The sequence below is a fragment of the Salvia miltiorrhiza genome, chromosome 2 (genome assembly GCF_028751815.1).
Source record: "Salvia miltiorrhiza cultivar Shanhuang (shh) chromosome 2, IMPLAD_Smil_shh, whole genome shotgun sequence".
NCBI lineage: Eukaryota > Viridiplantae > Streptophyta > Magnoliopsida > Lamiales > Lamiaceae > Salvia > Salvia miltiorrhiza.
This window is the reverse complement of record NC_080388.1, coordinates 73,178,267-73,196,717: the sequence shown is the minus strand read 5'-3', so window position 1 is coordinate 73,196,717 and position 18,451 is coordinate 73,178,267. Positions and strand designations below refer to the sequence as shown.

General features: G+C 36.1%; 4 protein-coding genes across 8 annotated transcripts; 2 read left to right on the top strand and 2 right to left on the bottom strand.

Moving 5' to 3' along the window:
* Positions 1-478: 478 nt before the first annotated feature.
* LOC131009183 (OPA3-like protein) lies at positions 479-7,226 on the top strand. Of its 3 annotated transcripts, none has more exons than XM_057936433.1 (5): positions 479-808; positions 2,263-2,397; positions 2,561-2,647; positions 2,854-3,035; positions 7,081-7,226. In XM_057936433.1, the coding sequence occupies exons 1-4, from the start codon at positions 680-682 to the stop codon at positions 3,016-3,018; spliced, it is 516 nt and encodes a 171-aa protein (XP_057792416.1). In that variant the 5' UTR covers positions 479-679; the 3' UTR covers positions 3,019-3,035; positions 7,081-7,226. The 3 variants fall into 3 exon arrangements, with proteins under 3 accessions (XP_057792416.1, XP_057792415.1, XP_057792414.1); XM_057936432.1 differs by lacking the exon at positions 7,081-7,226 and adding an exon at positions 3,105-3,288; XM_057936431.1 differs by lacking the exon at positions 7,081-7,226 and having other exon boundaries at positions 2,854-3,288.
* Positions 3,257-7,087, bottom strand: LOC131009182 (acyl-coenzyme A oxidase 3, peroxisomal-like). The gene is made up of 12 exons (XM_057936430.1): positions 6,512-7,087; positions 5,889-6,006; positions 5,708-5,815; positions 5,437-5,609; positions 5,257-5,356; positions 4,916-4,990; positions 4,669-4,799; positions 4,319-4,574; positions 4,086-4,232; positions 3,900-4,004; positions 3,715-3,816; positions 3,257-3,631 (listed from the first exon to the last, which is right to left on the bottom strand). The coding sequence occupies exons 1-12, from the start codon at positions 6,976-6,978 to the stop codon at positions 3,383-3,385; spliced, it is 2,031 nt and encodes a 676-aa protein (XP_057792413.1). The 5' UTR covers positions 6,979-7,087; the 3' UTR covers positions 3,257-3,382.
* Positions 7,227-9,515: 2,289 nt separating the features above from the next.
* On the top strand, positions 9,516-12,223 carry LOC131009181 (glucosidase 2 subunit beta). Of its 3 annotated transcripts, XM_057936428.1 has the most exons (6): positions 9,577-9,723; positions 9,840-9,953; positions 10,710-10,805; positions 11,361-11,543; positions 11,625-11,758; positions 11,866-11,878. In XM_057936428.1, exons 1-5 carry the CDS (start codon positions 9,597-9,599, stop codon positions 11,723-11,725), a joined length of 621 nt encoding a protein of 206 aa, XP_057792411.1. In that variant the 5' UTR covers positions 9,577-9,596; the 3' UTR covers positions 11,726-11,758; positions 11,866-11,878. The 3 variants fall into 3 exon arrangements, with proteins under 3 accessions (XP_057792412.1, XP_057792410.1, XP_057792411.1); XM_057936429.1 differs by lacking the exon at positions 11,625-11,758 and having other exon boundaries at positions 9,516-9,723; positions 11,866-12,223; XM_057936427.1 differs by having other exon boundaries at positions 9,562-9,723; positions 11,625-12,223.
* Positions 12,224-12,365: 142 nt separating this feature from the next.
* Positions 12,366-14,056, bottom strand: LOC131009180 (ervatamin-B-like). Its single transcript, XM_057936426.1, has 2 exons — positions 13,346-14,056; positions 12,366-13,195 (listed from the first exon to the last, which is right to left on the bottom strand). The coding sequence occupies exons 1-2, from the start codon at positions 13,788-13,790 to the stop codon at positions 12,600-12,602; spliced, it is 1,041 nt and encodes a 346-aa protein (XP_057792409.1). The 5' UTR covers positions 13,791-14,056; the 3' UTR covers positions 12,366-12,599.
* Positions 14,057-18,451: the final 4,395 nt, after the last annotated feature.

The window sequence follows — 18,451 nt, the reverse complement described above, 5'->3', positions numbered from 1 at the left end:
ATTTTAAGAGGTGTATAATCAATGCCAAGCTTCGAATTAATTTCTATTTTTTTATTATATTTTTTGCATAAGTAAAATAACATCATTTTGATGATGTAATGCCACATTCGACTGCAAGTTTTTATTTGAGGAAAAAACGACGTTTATATTAAGATAACTCGGAAAAGGCAATATCTAAAAGTCAGGAAGGGAAACTCGACTTCCAGGTCATTATATTCTAAAAAGAAAAAGCTAAACGAGCCAATGCACGCGCTGCTCTATTAGCATTTCGACGGGCATGAAAGAAATCGAGCACCACGTGCTTGCGAGCATGTGAGAATGCCTCCCAAAGTTCGTCACATAAGGAGTCAGAGCCATGGTTAGAATTGTAAAGAATATATGTTAAATATACTGACCAATATTTATTTAAAATTTTAAATGATTCGAACTCCGGATCTATTGATATGAAAAGAAAACGTCTTATCAATTAAGTTGCCTTAGTTTCCATGTGATTTTTGAAATACCGATTTTGGAAAAGTGTTAAACATTCATAAATGTAAAACCTTATTCCCAACTCGATTTAAAGCATTTGGGTGTTGAAATGTCGCTTTCTTTCTTTACTTCTGTTAATAAAGTGGAAATGCCAAATTCTTAGTGAGGCAAAACATCAAACACCTGGTGTTCGACACAGCTTAGTGGAATGATTTTGCCGGTTTTCAAGCTCGGGACGCTTGCGCTGAAAACACTCTGCAAACCCATCGGAAATCGCATAAAGAAAGAGGCCGGATTGCACCCCAGATTCCGGCAATCCATCATCAACATTGCTCAGGTTTAACATTTTACGACGACGCTACGAAACACGTGATTTTGTTTAGGGCTTGTGGACTATGATGCTACCGTTGAGTTGAATTTAGGGATTTGTTTCATAATTCAGTTCTGTTAGAGGAAGGAATCGATTGCTCGAGTAGAGAACTAGAATTGATTAGGTTTAAGAAATTTTGATGATCCTTATTTGAAAAATGTTGTTTAGATGGAATGTTTGGCCAATTCATGTTTGGATTTTTGTTTTTCTGGGGATAATGCGTCCAATTCATAGCTTATCTCAGCTGTGGGTGATCTTGCGTGATGGAACAAATTTAGAATAGTATGAACCAGTTTACTATTTATCTCACCACATTGATCTAAATGGTCTTGGATTTGGATTGAGTGGATTGATCAACAGTTATGCATCAATTTTTTCATCACTGGTCTTATTTGCTTGACTAATCTTATCCATGAATGCTTCTTCTCCATATGACGGCTGATGTTCTGTTTTTCATGTCGAATTTACATTGATGTTTAGCATAACCTAGTAAGGTAGCATATACAGTTTGTTGCTTATGGTGTTTCAAAGGGAATGAGGCAATTTTCATAGACAGGAAGGGATGAACTGTGTAACCTGGTTTTGAAACATCGGGAAGTTAATGTCGTTGCTAGTATAAACTTTCCTTTTGTTTTACCACTATGAATTAAATATATATTTCTTCTAGTTGGAATTTTGATACTGAATATTGCGAAGCAGATGTGTGTTTGGTGGGATTAGGTCCCGATCAGTGGGGGTGTTAGAAGCCTTCACGGGTACTGATATTTTCCCCTCTAAATTGTTGTTGCTGTTTTTTGATCCATCTCCTACTTCAACCCCTCGTACCATTCTTGCAAACAGTACTCGATTCTTGAGATGTGATGTCATTGGATTCTTTGCTCATATACGAGGATTCCTTGCAATTACAGTTTATACAGCGTTCAAAGTTAAGGAACATCTTAAGTTTCAAGGCAGAGATTCTAAAACATATCCTTAATCTATGATATTAGAATGTCATTACAATGCACAGGTAGAAAATTACCACACATGTCTCTGCAATATTAAGCTGTGATTGTGTAGTTCGAATTTTCAAAGATGGTTCATATCATGTGTGGAACTTTTGTTAAGGAATTGCTTATACTTTTGTTTTTGACTTTACCATCCTCAGTATTAGACATTCATCACATTCCTATACCAGTCAGAACTGTTATCATCAGAATCATATGTAGAGCTCATCGCTTTTGTTTCATGGTTATTCATTGTGATCCAAATTCTTCTAGTGCTTGATTGTGAATAATGCTAGAAAAGTACGAAACATTCTTTTATAAGTTTTAAAGCCTACTAGCTCCGACTTTTCAAACACTGTAGATGGTGCTAATGCCTCTTATTTCTTATTATCATAGTATGATTCTTAAATTCTAAAGGATGGATTGGTTTAACAGGCTAACCATCGCTTCACCACAACTTTGCAAAGGCGTATATATGGGCGTGCAACAGATGTCGAAATTCGTCCTCTAAATGAAGAAAAAGCTGTTCAAGCTGCTGCAGACCTTGTGGGCGAGTTTTTCGTGTTCACGGTATCTCAAAAGAATTTTGAGTGAAATTAGGCTAAGTAATTAATAGGATCTGTGTTTGTGTATCTTGCATATGAATGTCTTAATATGTTTGTAGCTCTATTACCATTGCCTCCCTCTCAAATATCCGAACCGGTAATGGGAGTCTTGTATTGGTTCGTATTAGGTTGCAGGCGTTGCTCTAATTTTTGAGGTGCAACGAAGTTCCAGGTCAGAAGCTAGAAAAGAGGAAATGCGCAAGCAGGAATTAGAGGTTTGTCTCGATAATCTCCTTCAATTTTCTGTGCGCAAACATGCAAGAGTTGAAGATGCTGGAGCTTATTTATTAGCTTTCTATACTAATTTGAGCGAACTGTGCAATGCTTTACTTCAGTTGGGATGATGTAGAAAATTGCAACCTATCTTTACAACCATCGTTTATTTTGTGGAACATTTACTGATTTTCGTCTAACACGCCAGGTTTTGAGGCAACAAGATGAAGAGCTAGTCAAAGAGCTCGAGCAGCTGAAGCGTAGAATGTTAGAAGTCGAGCAGCTTGTAAAAGAACGAGGCATGAGTAGCGTTTTCAACTTGAGGCACGCGAAAGAAACTGATGACAAGCCAAAAGATGCTCGATCGCCTTGAGATATGGTTTAAGCGAAGTAAGTCTGAATGCAATGTTTCTGCTATGCCCTTTTATGTATAAAGTTTTATCTTTCCCGATTTTGCAGTCTCGAGATAAGCTGACCAGTTCGAGGCATCGTATAAAGAATTTTGTGTAGGGCTCTAGTAACTATAACAACAAGCAAAACTTTTCTGAGTTTTAGTATTTAGTTTCAAATAAATGGATAATTTTTCCTTGTGAGTCCTTTGATTACGAGAGTTAAGAAAATAAAATCTTCGAACACTTCAACACTCCTTTTATTCAGTCTCATGGATAGTTTTACAGATATATATAGTCTCGATTCGAACAATAAGCATCGCAGAGGAAGTGAATCGCAGGTCTAACCTAGTCTTGAGACGCCGACCAAGAATTCGCTGCAACCCAGTCGAAGGCAATAGGGCTTAGAAAAGCATCAGGGATGCCGAAAGAAGTAACCAAGGCGAGCGCGTGCGGCCGGATCTCACTGCAAAGGTTTGCAACTTCTTTCCTCACTGTCGCAGCATTCTCCGTTGTTAAGTAGCCATACCGGAGAAACGCAGGATCTTCATCCAACGTCACCATAACGTACATGGACCTCATGAGGCTCAACACGTTCTGCATCGTTGACGAACAAATTTAGGGTCCGCACAGATTTTACACGAACATGAATTTCTATAGTCAAGTTAACTTAGACGCACCTTCAAGGACGCGTCTGTCACACTGTTCTCAGCTTCCATGAAAGTCTGCAAGATTGCACGGTCCGTGAAGGCTCTGCCCAGATCTTCGGCGAGCTGATAACTCTGCAGAAGTAAGATACATACCACGGGTTAGAGACAGAATCGAAATTTGAGATTCAGTTCGTGTTTGCTAAATCAATCAATACCGCGATAAAAGCAGACTCTTTGCTTTCTCCCTGAGCTTGGTATCTTGAGACTTCAGCAGCAAAGCGGTTTAATAGGTCTCTTTCTCTCAGACAGAAGATATCATTCTGTTACGGATGAACAGTTGAATAGTTAAGACTTTGCAATGCTTCAAAATTAACCTTTTTGGAAGAAGCATTTGTCTAGACCTGAAACTGGGAGCTATGCACTGTGGAAGCTGACAGTTGAGAGGGAATCGTAGGGCAAGATTTGTTCATGTGTTCCAATCCTAACTCTTTAAACGGTATGTTTTTCCTTTTCGTCGCGACGTACTCTGCTAACAGTGCCTTGCTAACCTGCAACAGATGATTTCCCCTCAGATTCAGACAGCTAACGACGAGGTTGTAAGAGTGTGGTGTGTGGGTTGCTAACTATAATATACCTGTTGCATAAGGACATTGTTGTCGCCCTCGAAAGTAGATTGCACGTCGTATTCGCCTTTCAGCTGACCGATACGGTTCTCTGTCTTCAACCCTTGCCCTCCACACGCCTCACGGCACTCCTGAAGAGTTCGCATGTTGTGCCACGTGAGTGCCGCCTTGAATCCGCTGGAGACTACGTGAAGCGTTTTGATCAGCTGAGGGGTCCTCCGCACGTATAGCAGTTTCAAGTAGTTGCCAGCGAAGCTCATAGCATATCTGCAGCACCCGAAACAAGAAGATCGTGATGCGATGGAAAGCATACATTGGTTACGAACAAAAACAAAAACAAAAACAACACGAAACAACCGACGTTTTTGCCAGAAGAGGCAGAAGGCGGCGCTGATGACTAGGGTAATCGAGCAGAAGAACTTCAGCACCGTCGGGTGTAACAGAGAATGCTCTCCTCGTCAATGAATATCTTATGGCAATAGCTAAACTCATCTGTTGAAAGAAAGGCAAGCCATCAAGTTACTTGAAGAGAAAACAGGTGCAAACAGCTAGAAAGAGAGACCTATACTTAGAGTTAGAACTAAATGGAAACTACTCATAGAAGTCACCTTTGCCATGTAAATGGCACTGACTGCTATTGTAACGCGTCCGGATGTCAAAGGCGCCATGAATGCACCAAACCTCTGCACGTATTGATGCTCGTCAGTCGTCAATATAGTATACGTCGGTTTTCACGTGTTACTCGAAAAAAATTATCTAGATCACCACATCACACATTCACACTATTCAAAGCCAAGTGATGTCAATGAGAGATTCAGCACAAGAATCGGACAACTACGAAGCAGAGGTTCGTTGATGGCGTGAACGAACCTTTTAAAGAAAGATCAGGCAATTAGCATGCGGTATTTAGACCGAATGACTGACATAACACGAACTTATCGGCCCTAACCTGGTCGGGATCCTTTATCGCACTCAGATATTTTCCATCGGAAGAAACGTCAGCAACCGAGTTCAATATACTTTCCCTGGGTATGCGGACGTTATCAAACCTGAAGAAGATACAGAGTGCCAAGGTCTGAGACAGATATATAACTCATATCCAACAGAATCTGAAGGGGGATTCTTTTACCATATTCGCCCGTTGTCAACACCATTCAAGCCAATCTTGTGTCCACAGTCAGCGATCCGAATATTGGGGCAGACGTTACCATCTGCATCTCTGATCTGGGTGATGAAAGCATGGACACCCTCGTTCTTGCCCTCGATGTTGAGCTGCGAGAAGACCACTGTGTGCGTTGCGTGCTGCAACATCATTCATCGAAGACCTTGTTAGGTTATAGGTATAAACAGTGCAATTCAAAAGCAATCAGTAACACAAGAGTTTGGAATGGGATTAGTACGTTAGCTGCTCCACCGATCCAGTACTTCTGAGCTGATTCGCAGGGAGTGTTGATGACAAACTCTTCGGTGCTAGGATCGTACGTGGTGATCGTCTCAATGCCTCGAACCTGAACACATGAGAAGCCGAGTGCCTCAAGATTTCAAAATAACCAATCCAAAATCAATCAATATTCTACATACATTACTTCCATGTCCCAACTCTGTCATTGCAAAGCAGCCCTTCATCAAGTAAGTTTCCGTGGCGCGCAGCCACTTCTCATGGTGCCTTTTTGTACCGAAAAACTGGATCGCACCACCCCTGAACCACCAACACATACAAAAATCTCACAAACAATTTCTCATCTAGAAGAAACGAATGAAGAAAGCATACCAATCAGATCAATCATAACAAAATCATTCGAAAACTAAATCTCCAGACTTCAAACAAGTTCACTATAGTGATACTAGTTCTACAAAAGATTATGTCTAGAAATTAACGAACTTTGATCAAATTCTAATATTGCACGCCACGAAAAGATTATGTCTAGAAATTATTGTACCTTTCATTGATTCTGAGTTTGCGTTCGGAACCAGTTTACCCCCAAATTGATGCCGACATACATGTCGGCATCAATTTGGTAGTAATCTGATTCCAGTCGCAAAATCAGAATCAGTTGAAAATGCGGTATTTTATTTGCAGATCTATTTTGTAGCGTGCAAAGCCAGAATTTGGTCATAGTTCATTAATCTATACACTATTAATTTGCTCAAGCAATCCAATCTTAAAGCAAAACCAACATTTAGCGAAAAGCAGAGAAATATACCACAAAAAGAAGTGGACGCCAATTTTGATCGCGAGAGAGTGATCGAAGATCTCGATAACCTCCAAAAGCGCGAGCTTCCGCATCTCAGCTTCGAATCCCTTGGCCGTCATCCACCCCTCGAAGACGCCGTGATCCAGCAGATACTGAATCCTCTTCATCGTCATCTCCCGCTGCTGCTCCATCGACTGGTTGTAATCGGGCGCCACGAAGACTCTCCCACCCCTCGATTTCGGGTTGAACAGCTTGCTCTTCAGCATTAGGCTGAACAGCCAATCCCTCTCCCCCAAATTGTGGCCGTCCATCAATTTCCGCATCGAGCTCACGTCGAACGAAGGCGGCCGCTCCGAGGCCTCCGGCGGCGCGTAGCTGAGGCACGGCGAGCGCGATACGGCGCCGGAGGCGGCGGCGACGCCGTGATTTTGGAGGTGCCTGGTTAGAATCTGGGTTCTGAAATTCGCCTTTTCCATGGTGATGAATGATGATGCTGGGAATTGTGTTTGTATTTGTATTGCGGGAATTTGAAGGGAATGAAATGAGTTTTTATATAGTTTTTTTATTTCTTTTTGCAGATAATGGTGGACTTGTGTTCGTCAATTTCTCGAAATGTGTAATAAATAAAGAATTCGGTGTTTAACAGTTTACTTTTATTTTATCATACAACTTGGAAGTGACGTTACCAATTCCGCAGCTTATCTATTGGGAAATATTTATGCTATATTTATTCCATAATTAAATAATTGGATACATCGTCTTTTAATTTAAGGGGGAAGAATCCGATTTATTGCCCTTTTAATACGTTCTGATCTAAAACAAGACAATTAAATATCCGAACTATTAAATTAAAATTTAATTAATAATTATGTTTTAGAATTTAATTTCTGACGATAAAAGTCCAACGTGGCACGCCAAAAAATTGGCTCAACATTCAAACGGCAGCATTGTTTTAGCATCAAGATTGCGTCCAAGAAATTGGAAAACATTTAGTACTGTGATTTTTACTTAGCATAAGGTGATGTATTGGTTGTAGAGTATGTAGGATATTTTTGAACTTTAAAAGTTCGGGGTATTTAATTCAAATATTTAAATTTTTTAAAAAAATTAGAGGTATTCAACATGAATTTTAAAAAGTCTTAAAAACTCGTTAGGTATCCAAAAATCTGTGAATTTTAAAACTATATGGATTTTGATGAATTTTAAAACTATATGGATTTTGATGAATTCTGTGGATTCTTTCACCTCTCTTCTGTCCAGCGCTCGCTCGAGACCAATGAACGCTGGTGCTTTGAGCATCAAGCATCTCAGCGGTTGCTGGACTCCAGCTTCGGTTCTAGCGGTCGCTGGGCATCAAGCGGCGCTGGGTTGCTCTGTTTCCAGCGGTAGATGGGCTTCAGTCGGCGCTGGGTTGCTGGCTTCCTATTCCTATCTAGTCGATGAAAATCCATGAAAATCAATAATAATAAAAAAAAAGTCAATCAAATTCTACATAGAGTCTATGAATTTTCAGAACTCACGAAAATCCATGAATTTTTTAAAGTAAAAAAATAATCAACGAAATCCCAAATCAATAATTCAATACACCCCCTAAAACTGTGAAATTCCAATGACCTACTTACACTATGAAATCTAACTATATAGATATTTAATTAAAAGAAAAATATCTCGTTTAGGTAGGGATTCTATCTAATTATTCCAACTGTTTTGTGTCCTATCCTACTTTTTTCAATAAATACAACGTACTTTTTAAGGGTATTTCAATACTTTCCGACAATGTTTTCGTAAAAATCGATATATTAATGTGCCTCAGGCAAAAAAAAAAAAAAAAAACACGTTTAATTGCTTCATTTTGTCTTATCAAGCTAGAGTCGAGCTTTAAATTTTATCAGAGAAAAATTTAAAATAAGTTAAGGAGTTTAGGAATGCGTGTTGAGCCATCCCGGTGACTAGATATAACGTGTTAATTCGATTGTTTTTCTATTTTTATTTTTTGAATTAAAATTATCATAGGTATCTAAATATAATTAAATATGTCATCCCGCACACAGGCGGAACTTCCACACTAGATAAAAGTGAAAAAATAATAGCACGTAGACGAAATCACTGTACCATACAAAGGTGGAAAAACGATATGTATTAAATATTCTATTTTTATTTGAAAGGTTTTATTTTATGGGCAATGATACGACGATAAAAACAAACTCATACAAACTAAATGATATGGGCCTCGGGTTTCTAGTGGGTGGGCCTGTACGGGCCTTAAGTGGGCTGGTTGGTGGATTTTGATTAATAGGCTATACCTTTCTTTTTCTTAAATGGATAATTATATTTACTTTTTTTATTTACTGTAGCCTTTATCTAAAATAATACCACTAACAAAAATTAATGCAATAACGCCAACTTTTAAATATAATTTCGACCACATCGATGATTTAGGGACCATGAGTTACCTATAAATTAGAAATTCTTTAATGTATTATAAAATAGACAATCTTAAAATTATTGAAAAAATTTAAAACTTTGTACAAATTTTTTGAATTGTATGATCATCATCAAATAAGTCACTATACCGCACATAAATTGGACCTCTATAGCACACAAATGTGAAAAATACTAGAGATTGAATTCAAAAGTTTTGATGTCTTATTTTGTCACCTGAAATAGGCCTCATTATCAAAACTTCGTATAAATTAATTAAGTAAATTCGATATTCATCCTACAATAATACTCCCCCTCGTTTCGATTCACTTGATTTCGTTCTTTTCGACACGATTATTTAGGAATAAGTGTTTGTGTAAATTAGTATCCTTCATTTTGGTGTGGACTCGATCGAAAAGGAAAACATACCAAGTTGGACGGAACGAATGAAGTACTCTCTGTGTCCCTACGAAAGCAGTGCGCTTCTTTTCGGTACGAGATTTAAGGATAATAAGATTGTAGTATAAAAGTGTGTAAAGCTGTTTGGGCATTATTACTAAAAAAGGATATGCATCACTTTCGTTGGAATGTTGGAACGGCTCAAAAAGAAATACTACGTTCCGCTTTGTTGAGACGGAGGGAGTAATAAATACTACTACAATTGTGGTGGGAAATGGAGGTGCTGCTGCGGGCGAAAATGGCGATGACTCTCGCTCTCATCACTTGTTTGTACGTTTTTCTCCACTTCCACCACTCCTATTCCTCTCCTTCTCGCCCACTCACCGGAGTCCATCCTCTAGGTCAACTCTCTCTCTCTCTCTCTCTCTCTCACACACACACACACTCACTCACTCACTACAGTAGAGTTGTATAAGTCTTAATTGAATTGTGAAATATGTGTTGGAGCTGTATGTAGATGTCAAGTACTACGATGCGGAGCTGATCAAGTGCAAAGATGGATCGAAATCCTTCGCCAGAGATCGTCTCAACGACGATTTCTGCGATTGCGTTGATGGCACTGATGAGCCCGGTATATTACCATTACCGTTTCTATGTTTTGAGTAATTTCTTTTGTTTGATTCAATATTTTAAGTTTAGGCTCTGAGTTATTGTATGAGAGCTGCACGAGCTGATGTTGGTAAAAAATTGTCAGTTGCAAGTCTTTTAGCTAAAATGTGTAAAGAAATTGGGAATTTAATTGGAATTTTAATTTTGGGGTGCAGTGAGGAAGCGATGGCTCTCAGATAGATTTTACCTGATTACTTATTGTAGCATTTTTAGTCTCAGCAAATTTGACCAAACTTCGTTTTTTGTTCAAATAGGGAATTGGAAACTTACTTGAGCTGTTGCTTACAGTACTTTTGTTTCAACTGTTGGTACTATACTTGAAGAGGCAGGAGATGAAGAAGGGGTCTTTATTTTCTTTGTTTAATTTGTTTAATTGTTATTTTATCCAAAAAAAAAAAAAAGAGATGAAGAAGGGAAAATTGTGTCATGGAGGGAAAGTGATTCCGTTTTCATTTGTGTTGTCAGACAACTTCAACAGCTTGTTGTCTCTCTTCCTAGATGGAGGATCAAACTGAAGAATTTTTTCGAAGCCAAGCATGTAGACATAAATACATAGATAGAAATATAATATTGTATGAATATGAAGAACAAAGAGGTCAGAAGTTAGGGATCATTTTTCTAAGTGTGTACTGTAGAAATAAATCTCATCACTCCCCCTCTTCCCTAGCATTCATGCCTTGGTGTTTTAAATCTTAGAACTACTTCTTTTGCTGTGTAGGAACTTCTGCATGTCCAGCTGGCAAATTCTACTGTAAAAATATAGGCAGTACACCCAAATTCTTGTTTTCTTCTCGAGTGAATGATCAGATCTGTGGTGAGTTAAACTATTCCCGAATACTTCGATCTCTTATGATTTCACAGAATAGTTGGCTGACTTGCATATGTTTTTGAACGTATCTCATTGAATCTTGGATATGCTATTACTCTAGCCATCCATTTCTTGAAACTTGAAAGAAACTTTATGAAGGCAAAATGCTTATAAGAATCATATGACAGCTATTGCTATAGTAGACTGTGGATTATCCATGTATTGCATGGGCTGGAGTCTGACTGTATGGACACATGAGTTTGGCCAGGGACACTGTTGATGCATTAGAACAGAATAGAGCTGATTGCCCAGTGATGATTCACCATTCTGTAAATTAGTTGCATGCATAGTTTAACTACTGTGAGCGAATGATGTATGGTCCCTGAGACTCCTCTCCTGACCTTTTATAGGGCTGAAATCATGGCATAGATAGGGTGGTTGTAGATCTTGATTGAAAGATAATTGTGCCTGCATGTTATAGTTTGAAGTTTATATGTCAGGTTTACTTTGTACAACACATTGTTCGACATCTAATTTGCTTGCTGTGTCTCATTCATATAGATTGCTGTGATGGAAGTGATGAATATGATGGAACTGCTATTTGTCCTAACACTTGCATCATGGGTGGGAATATTGCATATAAAAAATTAGAATATAACTCAGAAAGTAATCTGGATTCTGTAAACTCAAGAAAAACGAACGCTGGAATTAAGATGGAGGACTCATCACAGAAACTTAAAAAAGGTATTGCTTTGTGTGTCAGACTACTTTATAATTCTTTGTGTTCACCGTTCCATCAAAAAAACTAATCAGTTGATTTTCCAGGCTTGAAGTCCCTGGTCTACCTCCAGGTGGGTCTTGTTATTTTTGTCATGGCTTTTTGTCTCTTTCGGCACCGCAAGCCTAGAAGAAGACATTTTCGATGACAGATGTGTCATTGATATACATCTTCAATCATGGTATATTTAAACTCATTTGTTTGACACCTAAGTTCTTGTTCCTTCTCCATTAGTGCGTGTTTATTTTCCCCTCGAACTGGTGATACATAATTCAACCATTTTCACAGAATTATCACAATATTGAAGATTTTGGTGCTATGGCTCCCATGATTTTATGTCAGAAGAAATAAATGTTGTCATTACACGCTTATTACTTTTTGGGAGTGGTGGATGGAAGATGGAACTTTTTGCAACATATGGTGTTCGACAGAATTGCAGACCATAAAGAATGGAATGCAGTGAAAAGGTTTTGTTACTCGCAATTTTCTCTGTCATGTGATTAACTACACTGTCTGGTTTGGAACAGAGTGTATTCTTACTTCAGATATAGTGAATTTCATCAAACAGATTAGGAAAAGCATTTGAGATCATAGTCTCATGTATGATACTAGGATACAAGCATCTAATTATTCAGTCTGTTTCATACATGAGGTTGTTCAATGTAGCTAAGTATCTTTTTTGTTGAGAACTCTGTGAATGTGAATCAACAAATACTAAAACAATCGTGTTTGATTAAAATAGCTGACTAGAGGTTTGAGACTTATATGCAGAAAGATGGAAAAGCTAGTAGATACTAAAACATCGACTTATATTCATACCAAGACACAACAATTACATTTTGAAAACTGTCTGAATTAATTAAGGAACAAACATATAATTCTTAAAAGGCTACTACTATTATGCCTATTTCTACTCATGAACTTTATTCCGAGCTTATATATCTATTTAAATTGATATTTGACTCAATTTATGAGTACACATTGTCATGAGAAAACAAATCCTTCCAATGAGGATGGATACCTCAGAAATGTTTGACAGGGTAGCTGGCATCCATGGCAATGCCACAAATACCACTCTTATCAGAAGATTCACGCATCAATTTGATATATCCTTTGTTACCCCAACCAGATCCCCATGAATTCTTCACGGTCCAATATTTCACACCCTCTTCTACACCATAGCCCACAACTAGAACCCCATGGTTAAGTTCTTTTCCGCAGGATCCGGTGAATACTCCACTAGAGTACAGTTGAAGCTCGGATGCACTGGCATCAATGGCTACTGATACTGGCTGACGAGCTACTGCAGCTTGTATGGCCGTCTCATTCCTTTCAGGTACTTGAACATAGCCTGTTATGCTTGCTGCTAGCTTTCTTGCTATGATTGGATTACATATGCCCTGTTTCCCTTTATATGGGTAATCACTTTCTGAACTTATGCCACCATTCAGCATCATGAACTCATATGCTTTTTCCATGAATCCACCACGGCAACCTTGGTTATCAATGTCGAAATTACAGTCCACAAGCTCTTGTGGGGACAACGATACCAATTTCCCAGTTTTGATCTTGTTGAGTCCTTCTACTGCTCCTAGTGCAGAGAATGCCCAGCAACAGCCTGTAATGAAATATTTGTGATGCATGTCTTTTAGTAGAAAACACTGTGTGTGGTGCCGTGCGTATAGTTGAGATAGCATGTGATTTTGTTCTAGAAACTGCATCTCATAAATGGAACAGGTTAAAACCAGCAACTATAACAAATTTGTACCACATGAGCCTTGATTCTTGACTGCAGTCACGGCGCCTTTCTTTCTCCAATCTCTGCTAGATGGTACCGCATAGCCATCGACTGCATAATTATGTTGCTCTTTACGTGGGCGCCTATGGCTCTTGTAACCCAAGTAAGTGTTCTGGAACTCAAAGTTTGTCATGTCTGCAAACTTATTGTCAGTGAGTTTGTAAGAAAGATTTTGCGCATTTACGAATTCTATGAACTTAAGATTAGACTTGTAGATTCCAAATCGCATGTTCCATTCTTCCCTGTTCTCGTACGCTTTGTTGTGTTGTTTCAGCCAGCTTTTGTATCTCTTCTCCACCACTGTTGCTTCCTTTGGCGTCTTCTCTGGACGTGCATCCGAGGAAACGCAAAGAATGCACACGAGCACAATAGCTGCTAACATATAGTTTCTTGTAACAGATGAAGTGCTCTTCATTTTTTTAGGCCCAAGAAGAATTTCGAGGAAGCAGACTTTGTTACGAGGTTTGGCTTCTGATCTCTCACATAATATAGGTGTTGTGTTGTGTCGTGTAGTATGCTTATATTGGTGGGAATTCTGTTTGGTTCATGTCTGATTGCCCTATTTTTTCTGTTGCTAAGGCAAGTTTGTTGTGTCTCCTTTGTCTATATTTCGTGTTTAAATTTCATATGCAGTTAGCTTGTCTGTTCTCTATCGTTTTTTAGTTTCCTATTGTATTTGGTGAAGCTATGAAATACTAAATTAAATTAAATTATATTTGTCAATTTTTGATAATTCTAGAAGGATTATTATTATTATTATTATTATTATTATTATTATTATTATTATTATTATTATTATTATTATTATTATTATTGTGGAAGAATAACGTGGGATTTGAACTTTGGAACTCACCGTTAATACAGGAGGTCATCAGTGTTTAGAATCTTAGATTATTATTTATTACAAAAGATTTATTTGCTTGAACCTCTATAATTTTAGGAAATTTCAAAAGTTGACTTCTAATGTTATTTTATATATAAAAAAAATATGTATATTAGATTGACAAATAAAATATCTGAATTTTTTGTTGATGGATAAAATAAAATATCTGAATATTGAAGACAATTTTGCCTGCCAAGATGTCGTATATTAGCTAATATTCCAAAAAATCGACTTGTTATGTCTTTCTTGAGACCCGAGTAGTTAAATCTTATTTGGAATATGATGCTTTTCTATACATTTTTTATATGATATTATTCATATACACATAAATAATGAACTCATTTCTTGAACTTCCAATAAACTTATTCAGTTATTTACAAAAAAAAAAAACCCTTAAAATAAAGATTTAGAGAACGCTTCATTAATCGTCATTTCTTTATTATCTTAATTATGTAATTATGTGGCAACACAAACCATTAAGTATTATTTACTCTGCATAATACAAACACATATTATTGTCTCTCATGATTAGTGCCGTGCCACAAACAAAGTACGGCAAATTGGCATTATTCTATGTTTTGGTTTGTAATTCAATATTACTTTTAATCTTTACCAATACATATTCTATGTTACAATATGCTAACAAGTGTAGTATAATGATAGTAGTATGTTTAATACTCTAAAATACCAAGTATATTGGTGAAAATAAACAAAAGGGGAGGGCTAAAATAAAAACACTTTTTAAAATATAAAATATAAACAATTTTCAGCCCTTAGATCATCAAGATCTACGGTTGATTCGTAACCCTGTTGGATGAATTCGTAGTCCTGGGTTCGAATCTGAAAGTTAGCAAAAATTTATTTTTCACAATTCGTAACCGTGTTGGATGAATTCGTACATTAAAAAATATTTATATTTATATTTTAAGAAGTGTTTTCACTGTAGCCCTCCACTGCTTATATGTGTATATATATATATATATATATATATATATATATATATATATGAGAGAGAGAGAGATATATATATGCCCCTACATGTGGGTGTAGTTTGTAGACAAAGTAAAGAGTAAAGAAGGGGGAGAGAGGATTTGGGCGTGCAAACATTTCACATGGGTAGACATGATCCTTTTCTAATACCCTTCACTTTCCACAGCTCATCCATCCAAAAATACCTCTCCATCCCCCCATTACCAACATTTTTCTTCTTTTTTTCTTTCATCTAATTAATTCATTCAACACATATATATCTATCTATCTTTCTGCCTCCAATCATTAAGAATACGCGTCTTTAACTTCTACTGTTTCTGGTATTTGTAGTTTTCATGTTGGCTCAAAATTAATAAATATGATCTCTTACTACTGCTACATAATTTATTTATTAATTGCAGCTTATATTAAATACTCTCATTTTTGTGAAAATGTGGCGTGGCAGTGTAGTTTTCTCATTAATTAGCAGCTTATATTAGTATATCATTTTTGTAGGGAAGATTCAGAGTAAACTGTAATTGTTGTTGACGAAAAATATTCCATATATATAAGTGAAACAACGTTTTATGCTCCAATTTTTTCACAATTTTTATATATACATCAATATATGTAAAATTACAAATTTCTCCTACCATGTACATATTTGGGCCGTCTTCAATAACCAAATTCAAGATATCGTCGACAATATTTCAATATTACCTTCTAATTGTCAATTAGATTTCAAACGTTAGAGTAATTGACAGATGAAAGTCGTCGACAATATTCCAATATTACCTCCTAACTATGTTGCATAGGTACGGGGTGCGGATGCGGGGGAGATACGATACTAGTACGGGGATACAGATTTTTAAAAATTATAGGGTGCGATTCGGCAAGGATACATCTAATTATTAAAATTTTATGATATATAATGCTTATAAACTATATACAATTTAAATTTTCTTAAATTAATTCTATGTAATTTACATTTTATTTTACCCAAAAGTTAAGCATTTTCAATTATATAAGTTAATTGAGCAACAATATAATGATTCAAATATTATTAGTCCAATATATAAGTCATAACTGAAAATAAAATTATCAAAATAACCTTGTGTAAGCCTTTCGTGCACGAGATACGTGAATTTCGCCTATGGAATTTGCGAATCCGGTTTATTTTTATAAATTGTTTTAAAAGATACGCCACGTGGCGAATCAGGTGCGAATCCGACGAGAATCCGAGAGAATCGCACCCTAAAAGAATCCGATTCGCCGTACATGCTGATTTTTGAAGAATCCGTGCATCATAGCCTCCTAATTGTCAATCAGATTTCAAACGTCAGAGTAATTGACAGACGAAAGAGATGTACAATGAGGGCTTCCTTAGTGCGAGTTTGAAGTTAAGATCAAATTGAAATTTAATCGAGGGTATTTAAAGTCCGTGGTTTAAGTTATTCGTCGAAATTTTCAATCTCTTTGTTGGATGTTCGTTGATGGAGTAATTGAGTCGGAAAATTGATGCTGCATTGTTAGGGTTCCATGTTGTTTGATGGAATTCAGACGTCAAATATCGATGCAAGATTGGAAAATTATTTTGGGAGTTTTATAGCTCTGGTCAAGGAGATTGTGACCTACGATTGGATCGGTTGGAATTGACGCTATAAGATTTAAAGAAAATTGATTTTTTTTTTTCTTAATGGGAAGGTAGATAAAATTGTTAAAATAATGATATTTTTCCTATAGTGCTTGGGTATGTCGAAAAACGACGTCGGTTGACTTTTTGGTTAAAGTTGACACGATTTTGGGGAAATCAAGCTCATTAGGCTTTTATATATAGTCAATATGTGCAAAAATACGTGGACTAAAAAAACTAATTAAATGATTTCTGGGTTTGAACAGAAATTGAGCCCGAATTAATGATAATTCCTCATTGTATTCAATGTTTATTTTTAATCTAATATATGCCGATTGCTACGTATATGTAGCTATTAGATGTAAACAAAAAGGTTTATACATGATGAAGATATATAGATAAAATAATTTCCCTTTTCAAAAACAAAAAAAAATAGATAAAATAATTTCGTTGATTATAATCCACTGGGTATAATATCCCACACTTTTTCCCAGTATTGACCACAAATTATATGTACTACTTATCACATTTTAATCCATATTATTGTCACATAATGATTGGATTTTATGTAATTCAGTTAGTCCTAGCGAAAGCTTTTTCGATTATTATTTTTTGGTCAAGTTTATAATGCTCATCACATAAATGATCGTGTTTTTAAATGTACTAGTTTTATACGTGATATTTATATGAATAGAATAGATTTGATTAAATAGAATACGGAGTTAAAAAATAAAGAACACAAATAAAATATCATGATTTAATCTCATTGTGACACATATGATATATGCTTCCAAATATATGTATGACCACTCCTATAGTCCTATCACCTATGTGCAGAGTAGAGTTCCTAGAATTTCAAGCACATGATCGTTATTCCTTTTTTTTCCTTTTTTTTTCTTTTTTTCTTTTTTTTTAGCCAAAGTGGTGGTTCATTATGCAATAAAGCTTGTACCCAAGTGGGTTGTGAATTCTCCTTCATTCTTCATTATATTGCCCACTATTATTGCTAATATTATTTCTTCAATGCATTATTCACTCCGTACCAGTTAAGTTGATCAATTTCTTTTTGAGACAAAATTTGAGAAATTAGTATTTTGAATGTGTTTAGTAATAAAGTGAATAAATGATTAGATATTTCTTTACTTATATTCTCATACAAAAAAATTGATCAACTTAGTTGGGACGACCCGAAAAATAATATTGATCAAGTTAGTTAAGACGGATGGAGTATTTCATTGCAATATTCTAGCACAAGTTCTATTTTACGCTATTTTGGCGCAACATATTGCGTTTCCTCTTCTTCTTCTTCTATTTTTTATTATTATTATTATTATTATTATTATTATTATTATTATTATTATTATTATTATTATTATTATTATTATTATACGTGTTTATTTTGCATTAACTATAATAAATTTTACTCATTAATCAAGAATATACTAATTAAAAAAATATTTTATCAATTTTTTTACTGTATAATAGAGCAGAATGCTGAAGATAATTGAACTTTTCCATTTTTTAGTGTTAAAGATGTTGTATAGCTCCAAAAGCTTGGAGATGCCCTAACCTTCATATGGATAAATATATC

What these genes read in the sequence shown, in the direction of transcription:
- LOC131009183 (XM_057936433.1), top strand. Translation starts at nt 680, where the DNA reads ATGATTTTGCCGGTTTTCAAGCTCGGGACGCTTGCGCTGAAAACACTC. An exon ending in GCGAGTTTTTCGTGTTCACG is followed by an intron (nt 2,398 to 2,560) that starts GTATCTCAAAAG and finishes GGTTCGTATTAG; the next exon opens with GTTGCAGGCGTTGCTCTAAT. An exon ending in TGCGCAAGCAGGAATTAGAG is followed by an intron (nt 2,648 to 2,853) that starts GTTTGTCTCGAT and finishes CTAACACGCCAG; the next exon opens with GTTTTGAGGCAACAAGATGA.
- LOC131009182 (XM_057936430.1), bottom strand. Translation starts at nt 6,978, where the DNA reads ATGGAAAAGGCGAATTTCAGAACCCAGATTCTAACCAGGCACCTCCAA. An exon ending in TGCATAGCTCCCAGTTTCAG is followed by an intron (nt 4,005 to 4,085) that starts GTCTAGACAAAT and finishes CATCCGTAACAG; the next exon opens with AATGATATCTTCTGTCTGAG. An exon ending in TGACAGACGCGTCCTTGAAG is followed by an intron (nt 3,632 to 3,714) that starts GTGCGTCTAAGT and finishes TCAACGATGCAG; the next exon opens with AACGTGTTGAGCCTCATGAG.
- LOC131009181 (XM_057936427.1), top strand. Translation starts at nt 9,597, where the DNA reads ATGGAGGTGCTGCTGCGGGCGAAAATGGCGATGACTCTCGCTCTCATC. An exon ending in CACCGGAGTCCATCCTCTAG is followed by an intron (nt 9,724 to 9,839) that starts GTCAACTCTCTC and finishes AGCTGTATGTAG; the next exon opens with ATGTCAAGTACTACGATGCG. An exon ending in ATCACAGAAACTTAAAAAAG is followed by an intron (nt 11,544 to 11,624) that starts GTATTGCTTTGT and finishes TTGATTTTCCAG; the next exon opens with GCTTGAAGTCCCTGGTCTAC.
- LOC131009180 (XM_057936426.1), bottom strand. Translation starts at nt 13,790, where the DNA reads ATGAAGAGCACTTCATCTGTTACAAGAAACTATATGTTAGCAGCTATT. An exon ending in CAAGAATCAAGGCTCATGTG is followed by an intron (nt 13,196 to 13,345) that starts GTACAAATTTGT and finishes ATTTCATTACAG; the next exon opens with GCTGTTGCTGGGCATTCTCT.